This window comes from Populus nigra, chromosome 2 (genome assembly GCF_951802175.1).
Source record: "Populus nigra chromosome 2, ddPopNigr1.1, whole genome shotgun sequence".
NCBI lineage: Eukaryota > Viridiplantae > Streptophyta > Magnoliopsida > Malpighiales > Salicaceae > Populus > Populus nigra.
Genome location: NC_084853.1, coordinates 43607638 through 43619981, shown reverse-complemented (window position 1 = coordinate 43619981; position 12344 = coordinate 43607638). Strand labels below are relative to the sequence as shown.

The 12344-nt window shown below is 32.6% G+C and overlaps 1 protein-coding gene across 1 annotated transcript; it reads right to left on the bottom strand.

The window, feature by feature from the left end:
• Positions 1–7487: 7487 nt before the first annotated feature.
• On the bottom strand, positions 7488–12098 carry LOC133681365 (putative recombination initiation defects 3). Its single transcript, XM_062104398.1, has 11 exons — positions 11904–12098; positions 11106–11259; positions 10088–10241; positions 9800–9934; positions 9357–9409; positions 9052–9246; positions 8764–8832; positions 8614–8663; positions 8131–8284; positions 7784–7865; positions 7488–7701 (listed from the first exon to the last, which is right to left on the bottom strand). Exons 1-11 carry the CDS (start codon positions 11966–11968, stop codon positions 7595–7597), a joined length of 1218 nt encoding a protein of 405 aa, XP_061960382.1. The 5' UTR covers positions 11969–12098; the 3' UTR covers positions 7488–7594.
• Positions 12099–12344: the final 246 nt, after the last annotated feature.

Below are 12344 nucleotides of genomic sequence, written 5' to 3'. Positions count from 1 at the left end.
TTGCCAAATTGTGTTTGAATGGAGACGAGTCCGTTGGAGTCATTCGATTTTTTATTATTTTTATTTTTTAGAAGGTAACAAATCAAAGATCGGATGGGTGGACCACAGGCATGACAATTAATTAATTATTGACTATGAACTATCTTAGTGCTTTACCTATTTGTTTTTACATTTGAAAAGGTTTTTTGAAAAAATTTAATTTTTTGTATTTTTTCATTTCAAATAAATATTTTTTTAGTATTTTTAGATCTTTGAAGTGATGATATCAAAAATAATTTTTAAAAAATAATAAAATTATTATTTTGATACATTTATGAGCGATAAGTATTTTGAAAGAAATAGTTTTTTTTTAAAATATTATTTAATATTAGATTTATTTTTTTTATTGAGTTTTCACATTCTTGAGTATATCGGATTAATTCAGTTGATTTATTTTTTTAATTTCATCATTTAATATTTGAATTAATTATGAATTAAACTTCATGATTTATTTTGTTTGCTTTCTATTATGTTATTTTGACCTCATGACTCGAGAATAATGCTTAAATGGTTAACCCGAGTGGACTAAGGTAATTATTATTTGTGTCTTATTTTTAATTGATTGTTTTTTCAATCTCGTTATTCAACGTTGGTTCTGTTGATAATTGAATTTCATAATATGTTTTTATTTGTTTTTTTATAGGGATACTTTGGTCTTATGATTAAGATCACCGGTTCTGGCATTTTAACCATTGTTAAATCATGATGTTTTTTTTTCTAAGAGGTTATCTTGGTCTTATAACCTGAATCATGAGTTCTTCAACATTGGATTTTTTTTTAATTGGGTTATCCTCGTCTCATGACCCGGGTTATGAGTTTATGACCCCCCCGAATTCATCATTTAACATTGTGTTTCGTTGGGAATTAGGTTTCATGATTTGTTTTAATTTGTTTTTTATCAAGTTATCTTGGTTTCATAACCTATAAATAGTGCTTAACGGGTTAACCCATATTGACTTGACTTATTTTTATGTCATTTTTTTAATTAAAACTTTTACAAATTTCATCATTCAACACCGGGTCTGACAGTGATGATTGAGAATTGAGTTTCATAATTTGTTTTGATTTGCTCTCTATGGAGTTATCTTAGTCTTATGACCAAAGTCGCGGATTTGGTAAGTTAACCCAAGTTAAATCAAGTCATTTTATTTTTATTTTTTTTTCTCTGAGGTTATCTTGGTTTTATAACCCGAGTCATGAGTTTGGCGGATTGACTAGGGACGTTTTCTATGTTTTTTTAATTGATTTCTTTTTTAATCGATTTGCTTTCCATGAGATCATCTTGGTTTTATGGCTTGAGTTGCAGGTTTGATTGTTTAATTGGGGTTGCGGGTTTAACTGTTTAACTCGGGTTTTTTTTTTAAGTCTTTTTTTAATTGATTTTTTTTTCATTTTCATCTTTTAATGTTAGCTTGATTAATAATTATGATCCATGATTTATTTTAACTTACTTTCTATGGGGTTATCATAGTCTCATAACTCGAGTTGCGGATGTAACATGTGAACTAGGGTTGACTTAAGTCAATACAATATGTTGTTATCTTAATATTAAAAAAATATTTTATCTTGATTTTTTGTAGTCAAATTATGTTTTTACGAGTTGTATGAATTGCTTCATCCTGGTTTTTTTATTTGTTATCAAGTTGACGGGGGAGAATTTTGTATTTTAACAAGTATAAGATATTGTAACGTCCCACATCGAAAGAAGAGTGTCCAGAGTTATGGCATATTAAGGCAGTTGATACCTAACCTTGTAGGATGCATTTTGGAGCCTGTGGGCTGCCAGGAACAAAATCGTGAGGCGTGGAAGCCGGGTTGGGGCTGAGCTATAACGGATAATATCTTATAAGGGGGGTGGGCTAGGCCTTCCATATATATTTTAAAAACTAAAGTTGGCTTGCACATGCAACACATGTGCTATTTGGTGGGAGGCTCTACGGTCTTTTGACAGTGTATGTTGTGTCTCTCAATACTTAACAATAACTTTCAAAACAACGTTGGAAGCATCAAGGCTTTTCATTCTACATGGGACCTCCCGTGTCGATATTTATGCGACAGTGTGTTGCTAGTGACCTCTTATTTGTTTTTGTTGTATTCTCTACTCTTCCCTTGAAATTCGTGCTAGCCATTTAAAATTTCAAAGTTGTCCTTTATTTATTGATATTTCAACTTTGATCATCGCTTTTTTTTATTTATATTTTTTTGTTCTTAGCCCTTTTTGTTAAATTTGGATTTGTTTTCAATCTCATTTTTTAATCCATAATTGTGATTTGTTATTTTTTCAAATATGGTTATCATTATTTTGATTTGGATTTTTTGCTTTAGATCTTTTTGTGAATTTAATTTTTCTTTTTAATTTTCCCATTTGATTAAAAATTTCAGACTGTCTCTCATTTTGTTTTTTAAATTTGATCATCATTCTCTTAATTTCTATTTTTTTTGTTTTAGATCCTTTTGTATAATCGATATTTGTTTTTAATTACATTATCCGATATTTAATTTGTTGAGAATTAGATTTCATGATTTTTTAAGATGGGGTGCTCCAGGTTTAGTGACTCATGTCATGGGTTTAAAATGTTAACATAGAATGACATTATTTTTTTTTTCACTTATTCTTTTTTATATCTTTTTGGTCGGTTAACTCATATATTTTTTGGGAGTCATTTTTTTATATCATTTCTTTTTAGCATGGTCCTTCAAAACTTGGTTTTTTTTTAAATAATTAAGCTTCGTTATTTTTTTGTTTTATTTTCTATCATGATCTAGCTTGCGAGGTTTGATAACAAGTGTTTTATTTTTATTGTCATTATTTATTTATTTTTTAGAATTTTATTCAATAATATTGAGTTATCTTGAAATTCAACTCTATAGTTTTTTTTTTACAAATATTTTTTTTTCTTTACGTCATTGCTGTCACCTTTTCTTCTAAAATTCAATTCATTTTCTTTTGTTGTTATTTCTATTATATAATTAAATAATAAAACAATCTCATTGAATTCAATAGTATCTATAACTTGAGTTGCTTATTTGTTTTCTTTCTTTAAAATACATTAGCACACTTTAATATCGGTTTTTCTATATTACAAAAAAAAAAAAAAAGCCTAGCACGAGCATGGCACGTATCTAGTATAATTTAGAGTTAATCAATTGCCCATAAAATTGGTAATGTGGTAGGATGGTGTCGTGTAGGGATTGGCTAATGTAATTCTGATGGTCTAAACCTCGCCTCGTGTTTCTATTACTAACCTAGAGAGAGGGAAGGAGAGCATGTTCTTTGTTGTTGTCGTTGCACCCTCGCTGTTCCATTTTAACTAATTTGACAGAGTGCCCCCTTCAGAGGGAGAGAGTTGCGGTTTTTTTGCATGTTGGTACCAAGGCAGCTCAGCCTTTTCCTTTCTTGTCCTTAAAGATATTCAAGATTATTAAAGGGAAAGGAGATTCTTTTACCCCTCGGGGGGGGGGGGGGGGGGGGGGGGGTTTGGGGTGTGGTGAAGGATCAACACGTGGCTCAAGATGAAAAACACAGGTGTCAAATATTTTACATCCATTGGCAATAATATAGGGAAAATGATTTAATTTGTCTGAGTTTTTATGGTGTTTTATTTTCGTAATCGGATGAATCTTGTTCTTATAAAATGATCTCCAATTTATCATTTGATTATTTCTTCATTTAGATTAATTGAAAAAATCACGTATCTATTTTAATGTTATATTAAAAAGTAATTCTAAGCTCTATAAACATTCATATGGAACATGACGAACAAAATAATTTTTTTTATAAAAAATTCACATGAGACTAAACCTTAATTTTTTTTTTTAAAAAAAAACCAAAACCTCCCGCTCCTTCCTTTATTTATTTATTTATTTTTCTAGCTTTCTCTCCCATGACTCCGATCCTTCTCCACTGGATTCCCTTTTCAATATAATAATCATGTGTATTAGTGAATTTAAAGAGAAAAAAGTTAATATAAAGATATATTGAAAATTTATTCATTGTCTATGGATAAATTGAAAATTCAGCTATTTTATAATAATAATAATAAAATTGATTTAATCAATGATATAAGGATAAATTGGAGACTCATCCTACTACATAAAGATAAATTTTACAATTTCTTCTTTGTTTATTTGTTCTGTTGCATAAATTTATTAATATGGTATAGAGTGTTTTAGCAAAACTATTAAAAATTATTTTTAAAATATTAAATTAATATATTTTTTTTACATGAAAAGCAAATTAAAAAACAGGTTAACCAGAAAGAAAGAAAGAAAAAAAACGCCATCAAGCTAACTTGTTTCCCTAACAAACAAAACCAACCTAGCCCAATTTTTGCCACTAGGTAGTTGACACCGAAGCATCAGATTTATTAGGTAGTGAAATACATTAATTTAATGAACATAAAGCTGGGTTTTAGAGACACAGTCAATGGATTGGTGGTTGCCACGTAAGGTCTCAACAGATGATATTAACTATCTAACCCAATTTAGCTGGACAGCCGAGGCTGGTACTAATACTATAAAATCAACAAAGGACAGATCCACTGACGATTTGGAGTTTATTTTAAGGTGGGTAAGTGATGTTTACCTAGGAGATGATTTGTAGCCATTACACCTTCTTCCTTTCCTCCTTGAAGGTGGTTGTTTGTTTCTTGGTTAGGCCAATTGCAACAATCATCCAGCTAATTCTGAGATTAAGCCTCACCAGAGCCACTTATCAGACTGTGGCAGGTTAACTTCGTTGAGACTCTTACTGAGCAAAGTGGGTGGGTTGATTTTGTCCCATGCTGGGATTTTGGCCTCCCCCCCTCCCTCTGCACTCTTCAAGCATTGGATGCTCCTCTCTCTTTTGAACGAACAGTGTCTCAAAAGGAATCCCGACGAAGCCTCAATCCTGGAAAAAGAATGCAAAAAAGCTCTACTAAGTCGTATTATACTCGAGAAAGTAATCGAATTTATGGGGAGAAACCTGCTTTACTATGTAGATATATATGATATGATTATTTGTTGGCCAAATTAGGACCAGTGGGATCATGACAATTTGAATGACTCAACAATTGAATTCCTTCGTGATATATTATAAGAAAGGAACAACACTGCCGAGTTCCTTATTCTGCATCAAAACGAATACAAAAACAAACAGATGGAAAAGAAATAGTTATTTTGGTGCTGTTTAAAATAATTTAGATTAAATTGCAAGGATACTTGAAACGGGACCAGTGGGGAAAGAGAAAAAAATGAATCTACAGATACAAAGAGATGACTTTCTTGTCTTGATCATATTCACAGTAGCAATATTAGTTTCCGGCCTGGTGCTTCGCTAGATGCTTACCCATAATTAGGAGTACATCGCCATCATTGAAAAATGAGATTTGCTAAGCTATGGACGTTTCTAATGTCTCGATTCCCTAATAGGACAAGTTAGCCGTAGTCTTTGAGGGAAACGAAGGAATTGCTCCATAAAATCTAATATTTCCTTGAGAGATTATAAATATGTAAAGCATGCTCCCCAGCTTATTTTATTCCACGGGAGCTGCCCTTTTGAGCAGCCCTTCGAAGAATCGTATCTGATGACCTGTCAATGGTGCTGCCTTTACAGTGAAAAAGGGCCGTTAAAGAAAAGGCGGTTTTAGCAGCTTAGTGCGTCGGGGGATCAAATCCTTCTCTTATTTGTTCTTCTTTATTTCTTAGATAGCAATTATTGCTTCTAAAACCCAAAAAAAAGGATAGTGGTCTGGGCACGTGTTAGTTTTAAAGTGGTCAGAAGATCTGTCAAGATAACAATCCGTACTTCAATCATTCCTTCTAGCAAAATATTATTTTTTACTTCAAAATTTATTTGTAAGAATAACATAGTTTAAGTACTTCTAGTCATCCATGATTTTCTTAAAAAAAATTGAGATGAATAATTTTAAATACTATTTTAAATTTTAAAAAATAAATCAAACCCTATTCTTGTATGAACACTATAATACAGAAATAAGTATTATATTCTTATACAAACTCTATAAATAAAAAAAGTTATATTTTTTTTGATGTAAAATTAAATAGGTTTCACATAAGATATGATTGAAATTGTTTTGGAAGGAGAGAAAACTACAAGAATTATTAAGATAAAGTCATGTACATCTATCTTTTTAATAAAAAGAATTTGTTAATAATAAATAAAATGCTAAAACCTATAAATTCTTAAAAAATAAAGAGTATGCTTCCTTAAAAAAAACAATTTATTTTGTTGTCACACTTTTATATTTATATTTTTATTTATCTTTTAGTTTATTATTTAAGAATTTTTTCTGTTAAAATAGTTCTGTTTATTATTGAGGATAAGTCTTGTAGACAGTCATTCACCTTTTCATATCTATTTTTATTGAGGGCTAAACACCAGCTTCCATCTTCTTTACTCCGGATTGTATCAAAGCTTAAAGGGCCCAGGCCTTGCAGCATCTAGCAGCGGCCTGTGCTGTAGTCCGTGGACATTGAATTGCCAAGCCACGAAATAACATCCAAGCCCAATTAGAAGCATGCCAACCTCTATTCTTCATTTCTTCATTCTTTGTTCGTTTTATCCTCTCTTTTTTTCCCCTTCCAATTTGGTTATTAATTCTTTTCCAATTATGATTGCAATGATATAACTCAAACCCTAGTCTTTGCTCACAAAGTTTTGATCCATAAACCCACACAGTGCATTATTTTCCTCTTCTTGGCCAAGTTGTTGGAAGCATATGGGTTTGTTCTCCTCACAGGACAGGAAGTTGATTTTTTTTTTCCTGGTTAATGTTGCACCTGCCACCAATAAAATGCACATGCAACAAAGTCGTTGGGAGACGGGATTTTTAAATTTTTTTTTTGTTAATTAAATATATTTTTAAATTTTTTTATAATTTTAATATGTTAATGATTTAGGATTTAAAAAAACTATTTTTAAAAACACCCACCACAATCTCAATCTCAATCTCAAGCACCTTTTATAAAAGACTTCTTGCTAAAACTTCTATGCATCATTAACATACAAGCCATGCTGCTAATTGAGGTTATATTTTGCATGAGATTTAGATTTTGATTTAATTTAGTTCTTAAATTTTATAAAAATTATAAATAAGTTTGGTTAGAAACTATTTTTAATTTAACCAAAAAATTTGTTATAAAATTAAGTTTAGATTATATTTGATCAAAAGTCAGCTTAAATTTTGACCTGTACATCCAATTTAAAGCATCTTTTTTTTTTAAAAAAAAAATATTATTATTTTACTAAACATACATTTAATTAAAAATTATCTATAAAAAACAACTCTTGAATTATGACTAAAAAGTAAAAATATTTTCATACGTCATAGACTCAGTCATTCATCTAGTACATCTACAAAATTGGCATTCCCTTTTAGGCTAGTGCACTTTCTATTCTTGTTTCAATGCCTCAATTTGGCAGAGATCTTAAAGAACAGCGAGGGTTTTAATTAACAATGAAACTTAAGATCAGCAACAATTGGACGAGTGTGTACATAGAATATTTCAAAAGAAAAAAGAATGAAGCAAATACTAAAGCGCAAGGGTACCTTCAATTAATAATGATAGGATTACAGTATTTTCTCTTTTGCCTCCTAGCTTTCCGCAAAATCCTTGCAGTGTCTTCCTTTGATTCACCGATTATGGGGTTTCTGATGCCTTGAACAGGGAAAACAGGTAGCATTTAGAGCGACGTTAGCAGATCGAATAATGGTTCTGAAGATTTTCTTCCTCGAAATACCTGTTTCTTTAACATCGAGCAAGCAAGAAAAACCTCCATCAATCTCCTCATCTGAATCGATAATAACTCTACTTTGTTCTTCCTGCAATATGGATCAACATTTTAAATTGACCAAGAATATTAGGTGAGAATTTTCTTTGAATCAGTAAGCAGAAGATTTCCCATGAAACCCATACAGCAGAGGTCATTCACGTGTTGTTTACTTTTTAAGGGATATAACTTTGCTGCAACTACTTTTACCACGCCAATCAACCAGGAAGAGCCAACATACACCACATCCCAACTAAAAACCTGTGTTTGCTTAGCAACACTGGGAAGACCAAAAACATGTGCACACGAAGAACTACCTGTTGATCTGAAGAAACTCTGGTGCGTTTCTGCTCCCTGAGGGATGCCGCTTGTGTAAATGTGTGTTGTTTCACCTTTACAGACTTCCAACCTCCCATTTCCACCATCGGAACTGTTTCTGCTTGCCCAGCAACCTTTGGAAGCAAAGTCGGACTGGAATCGAGAAAACTCATTCAGGGCTCTTAGTTTGATACAATGATTATTTCAATTAAGTTTAAGAATTGAACAACCAAAGTAGATCAACTAGGCGATACGGAAAAACAAAAAAACAACTAGACAGTACAAAACCAAGGCATTTAATCAATCCAAGCGAAGGATGCCAATAACATGGTATGGAACTGCCATGCACTTGTCTTTTCTCTCTTTCACACTCATGGATTTAAATTTCTTATGCACGGAAAATGGAATCAACAAGCATATAAAACGAGAGAATCAGTAGGAGAAAACCAAGTTGGATATAGGAAAACTAGATCTTTGCATACTTCTTCACTGGCTCTGGCTTTCTCTGTGGAGTAACATGATGGCTAGTAACCTGCAAATTTGAATAGATGCAAGGTTTTATGATAAATTATGGATGCAAAAGTTAATTTCTCGGATAAGATACCCCGAATTTTCTTAGAAGAGTAAAGCACCTTTGGAGAAAGTACAGTGATTGATGGACATTTTTGGTTGAGGGGGGTCTTCAGGCTGCAAGCCATCTCCTGCAAGTATAGAAATGACAGGGCGAAAAGGTATTAACGCAAAAGCCGAGAGGCATAATTGAGTACTTAAAGCAGGGATTAAGTGATTAACCAAGCATTTCTAAGAAGACCGGACACTTCAATATTATTTGTATTAAGCAAGGAAGTAGAATGCAACTCAATGTTACATTACAATTTCTATCAGGTATTCTAGCTTCGCCGCTGCGACATTATACATGCCTGGATTTCTTTTTTGAAGGTTGTGCACAGCTCATTCTGTAGTTTGTACAGAAATGTTTCCGTCTGCTTTGGTAAGGTAGAAAGTGCCGAGAAAATCTGCTGCAGCTTATCTTGATATCTATCCTTGCTTAGTTGTTCTGATACAGATTTCAGGCTCCCCTCAAGGCTGAATTTGACATCTTCTTGTCCCTTATTCTGGTTTAAAATATCTCGGTAGTGTTTAAAAGTGCTGAGTCATTGGCACTCAAACAACTATGCTGATCTAAGTCAAAAGAGTCATCATAAGTGTACTGTTACAGTGTTACCATTAGCTGCAGCGAAGTGTCGAGGACAATCAACTTCTGACGCATGCCTTCCGCTGGTGAAATTGAGAAGACAAAACGACTTCAACAAATTATGTTAAAAAACTTACATTGCATGCAATGGTATTAAATTCACGGTTAATTATAGGATGAACAGTCACTAAATATCTTAGTTCTAATCCAAATCCTTCCTGACAAGACAAGGCTGGAAGCAAACAGAACAAATGAGGATAATTAAATCTGTTAAGATTCAAGTACATACCCTATGGGACATATATATATATCAATTTCAGTTATTTAATAAAATAATAAATAAAATACAAAGCTCTATTCAACTTAAAGGGCAGGACACGGAACAATTTACCACAATCCTAAGGAACCATTTCACAAACATTTTTTCTCACAAGCTCCTAATTTCCAACGTGTTAAAAGTTTTTATCACTCACTCTCCAGTGATGCTTCTTTTATTCCTTTCTTTACTTGCATGACATCACTCTGAACAGAATCCAAGATCATTCCAAACTTGGTTAAAGAAGTTTCCATCATTCCGATCCGGTGCTGAAGTTCTTCATTTATCCGACCTGCTTAGTTAAACAAAGAATTTAGCACTCCACAGAAAGAAGAATTCACACATGCAAGAATATAAACTTAATTGATCCACTTATAGATCTTGAATAGGAGAGCTAAACTGCTAGACTTTTCAGATAATTTATTTCACTCCATATGAAACTTACATTTATGATCTGGAACACGAGCAGCACTCCATTTGCGCACTAGATTGGAAGAAGATCTAGAGACTGGCAATTGATTCTCTTCACGTTTATAGCTAATTACTGGTAAGCAAGACGGTTTCTTCACGGAGTTCTCTTGCTCCTGAGAACTGAATCTCTGCATAGAAAATGAAGAAAAAGCAAAGGAAAAAAGTGGAATGATGAATTCATATTCAGTTGTATTTTATATACAATAAACAAATAGATCATAGAAAATTGTTTCGTTTAATTTTGCTCAATTAATTCCATCACAAGTCCAAAACCATTACATGAGACACCATTCTATTCATGAAGGTTTGGCAAAGGAGCTACAAAGGGGTCCAGACGAGGCAACTATTCCCTGTAAAGGAATCAAAAACAAAGTCTTGAAAGTGGCAAAACACACACTTTGAAGGGGGTTCTCGCCCCTCTAATTTAGACATAATATGTACAACAGAAGTGAATAGCAGATGGAAGAGCCCTTACGACAAGAGTGAGTCTAGGTGTAAGAATAGTCATCGAGCAAAAGAACAACAAAACAGCTAAAGGAACTAGATCTTCACAGCTTATAATTTCCATATCTATCAAAAATAAGATGAAGGTCAGTTTGACAGCTAATCCCCTCCGTAATCTTTTACTGTACGATGGTAAATTATAAGTGTTTACATGTTGTCACAAAAGAACAGTGAGAAATCTGCTTGATTGACCTAATCACTTTCACTTAAGATTCACAATCTGGAACTCCAAAAGCTTCCACAATTCAGGCTCACCTTCTCTCAAAGCAGATATGAAAATAAAATGATTTGAAATTACACCTTATCCAATTCCTTAACCAAGAACCTCAACTCAATCGAGCTTAATAGTGAAAAAACTATAAAATGTAGGGCAACAAATATTTGAATTTCTAGAGAACAATTTACCACAGAATTCCAATTCACTGTTCTCTTATAATGCTCCATTTTCTCATTAACACAAATAAAGTCGAATCAAAATGAGAATCAACCTGATCAATTGTCAGAGCTTCATCAAGAGAAGTCTGAGAGATCTGAGAAAATATGCCATGCTGAGATGAAAATCCCTGTGAAAATGACTGTTGTGATTGTTGTGATCGAAGCTGTGATGCTTGTTGTGGTCCAACTGGTATAGAGCTCGATCTCCTTCATATCATAAAAAGAACAATCAGGACAATTAAGCAGGACAAAATTCACAAAACAATGAAGACATCTTTAAATACCTTCTCTCATATCTTATTAAAAAATCGCCTAATTAACTGACAACGAAAATCTTAACACGACATAAACATATATTCTCATATTTTTTATCTTATTTAAGTCTTTAAGATCAGACAAAAGGCTAAACACATGATCGAAGAAGCAAAATAGTGAATATTTTAGTTTCACTCTCCGAAAATAATAAAATGAACGGACAAAGCTAAAGTAAGCAGCTGTTTTTATTATTATTATTATTTATTTCATCTCTCTCGTTTTTTTTTAAAAAAAAATTCTCAGCATCCAAGCAAATCTCACAAAGAAATCAAAATCAGTTCATCTCCTTCAGATCATTTTAAATGAGATGAAATATTGGATTGGAAAACGAAATTAAACACTCGATTCATTCTGCTTGGCGACTGAGAAAACAGAGGAAAATTATGTGAGAGAAAAAAAGTCACACCGTTGTTTTTGTTGTTCAATTTTTGAAATCTCGAAAGCTAAGCTAAACAAAAACAGAAACTCAATTTCTTTAGTCTTAGTGAATTTTCTTAGAATCCAAACAGAAGCGAGTCGTAATAGTAAAATCGAACCTTGATTGCGGAGGAAGCACCGAAATGGAGCTGAGATCGCAAGCTTTGTTGATCTTCAACTTCATTTGATCGTGTTAGTGATTTTGAGATCTCAATGAGGAGAAATGGGACCCCAATTTGATTGATTGAAACCAGGTTGGGCGGTTAAGCGAGAAATTGATTTTTCAATTCAAATGAACAATCGAGAGAGACACAGATCGGTTATGAGTGGAGAGATTTTTGAAATGTGAATTGACAAGGTTTATATGTTAGGCATGGCGGGAAAGAGGCTTGCGTCTTTGCCCCTGTATTACTAGTTGGGTCGGGCTTGAATTTCCTCAATCGTGGGCCATGGAAAATGCAAGGCTTTGAACTTTCTTTTCCTTTCAACCCTGTCACTAAGTCTCTTGAATTACATGTTAATTTTTTAAATATATTTTTTTAAAATATATATTAAAATAA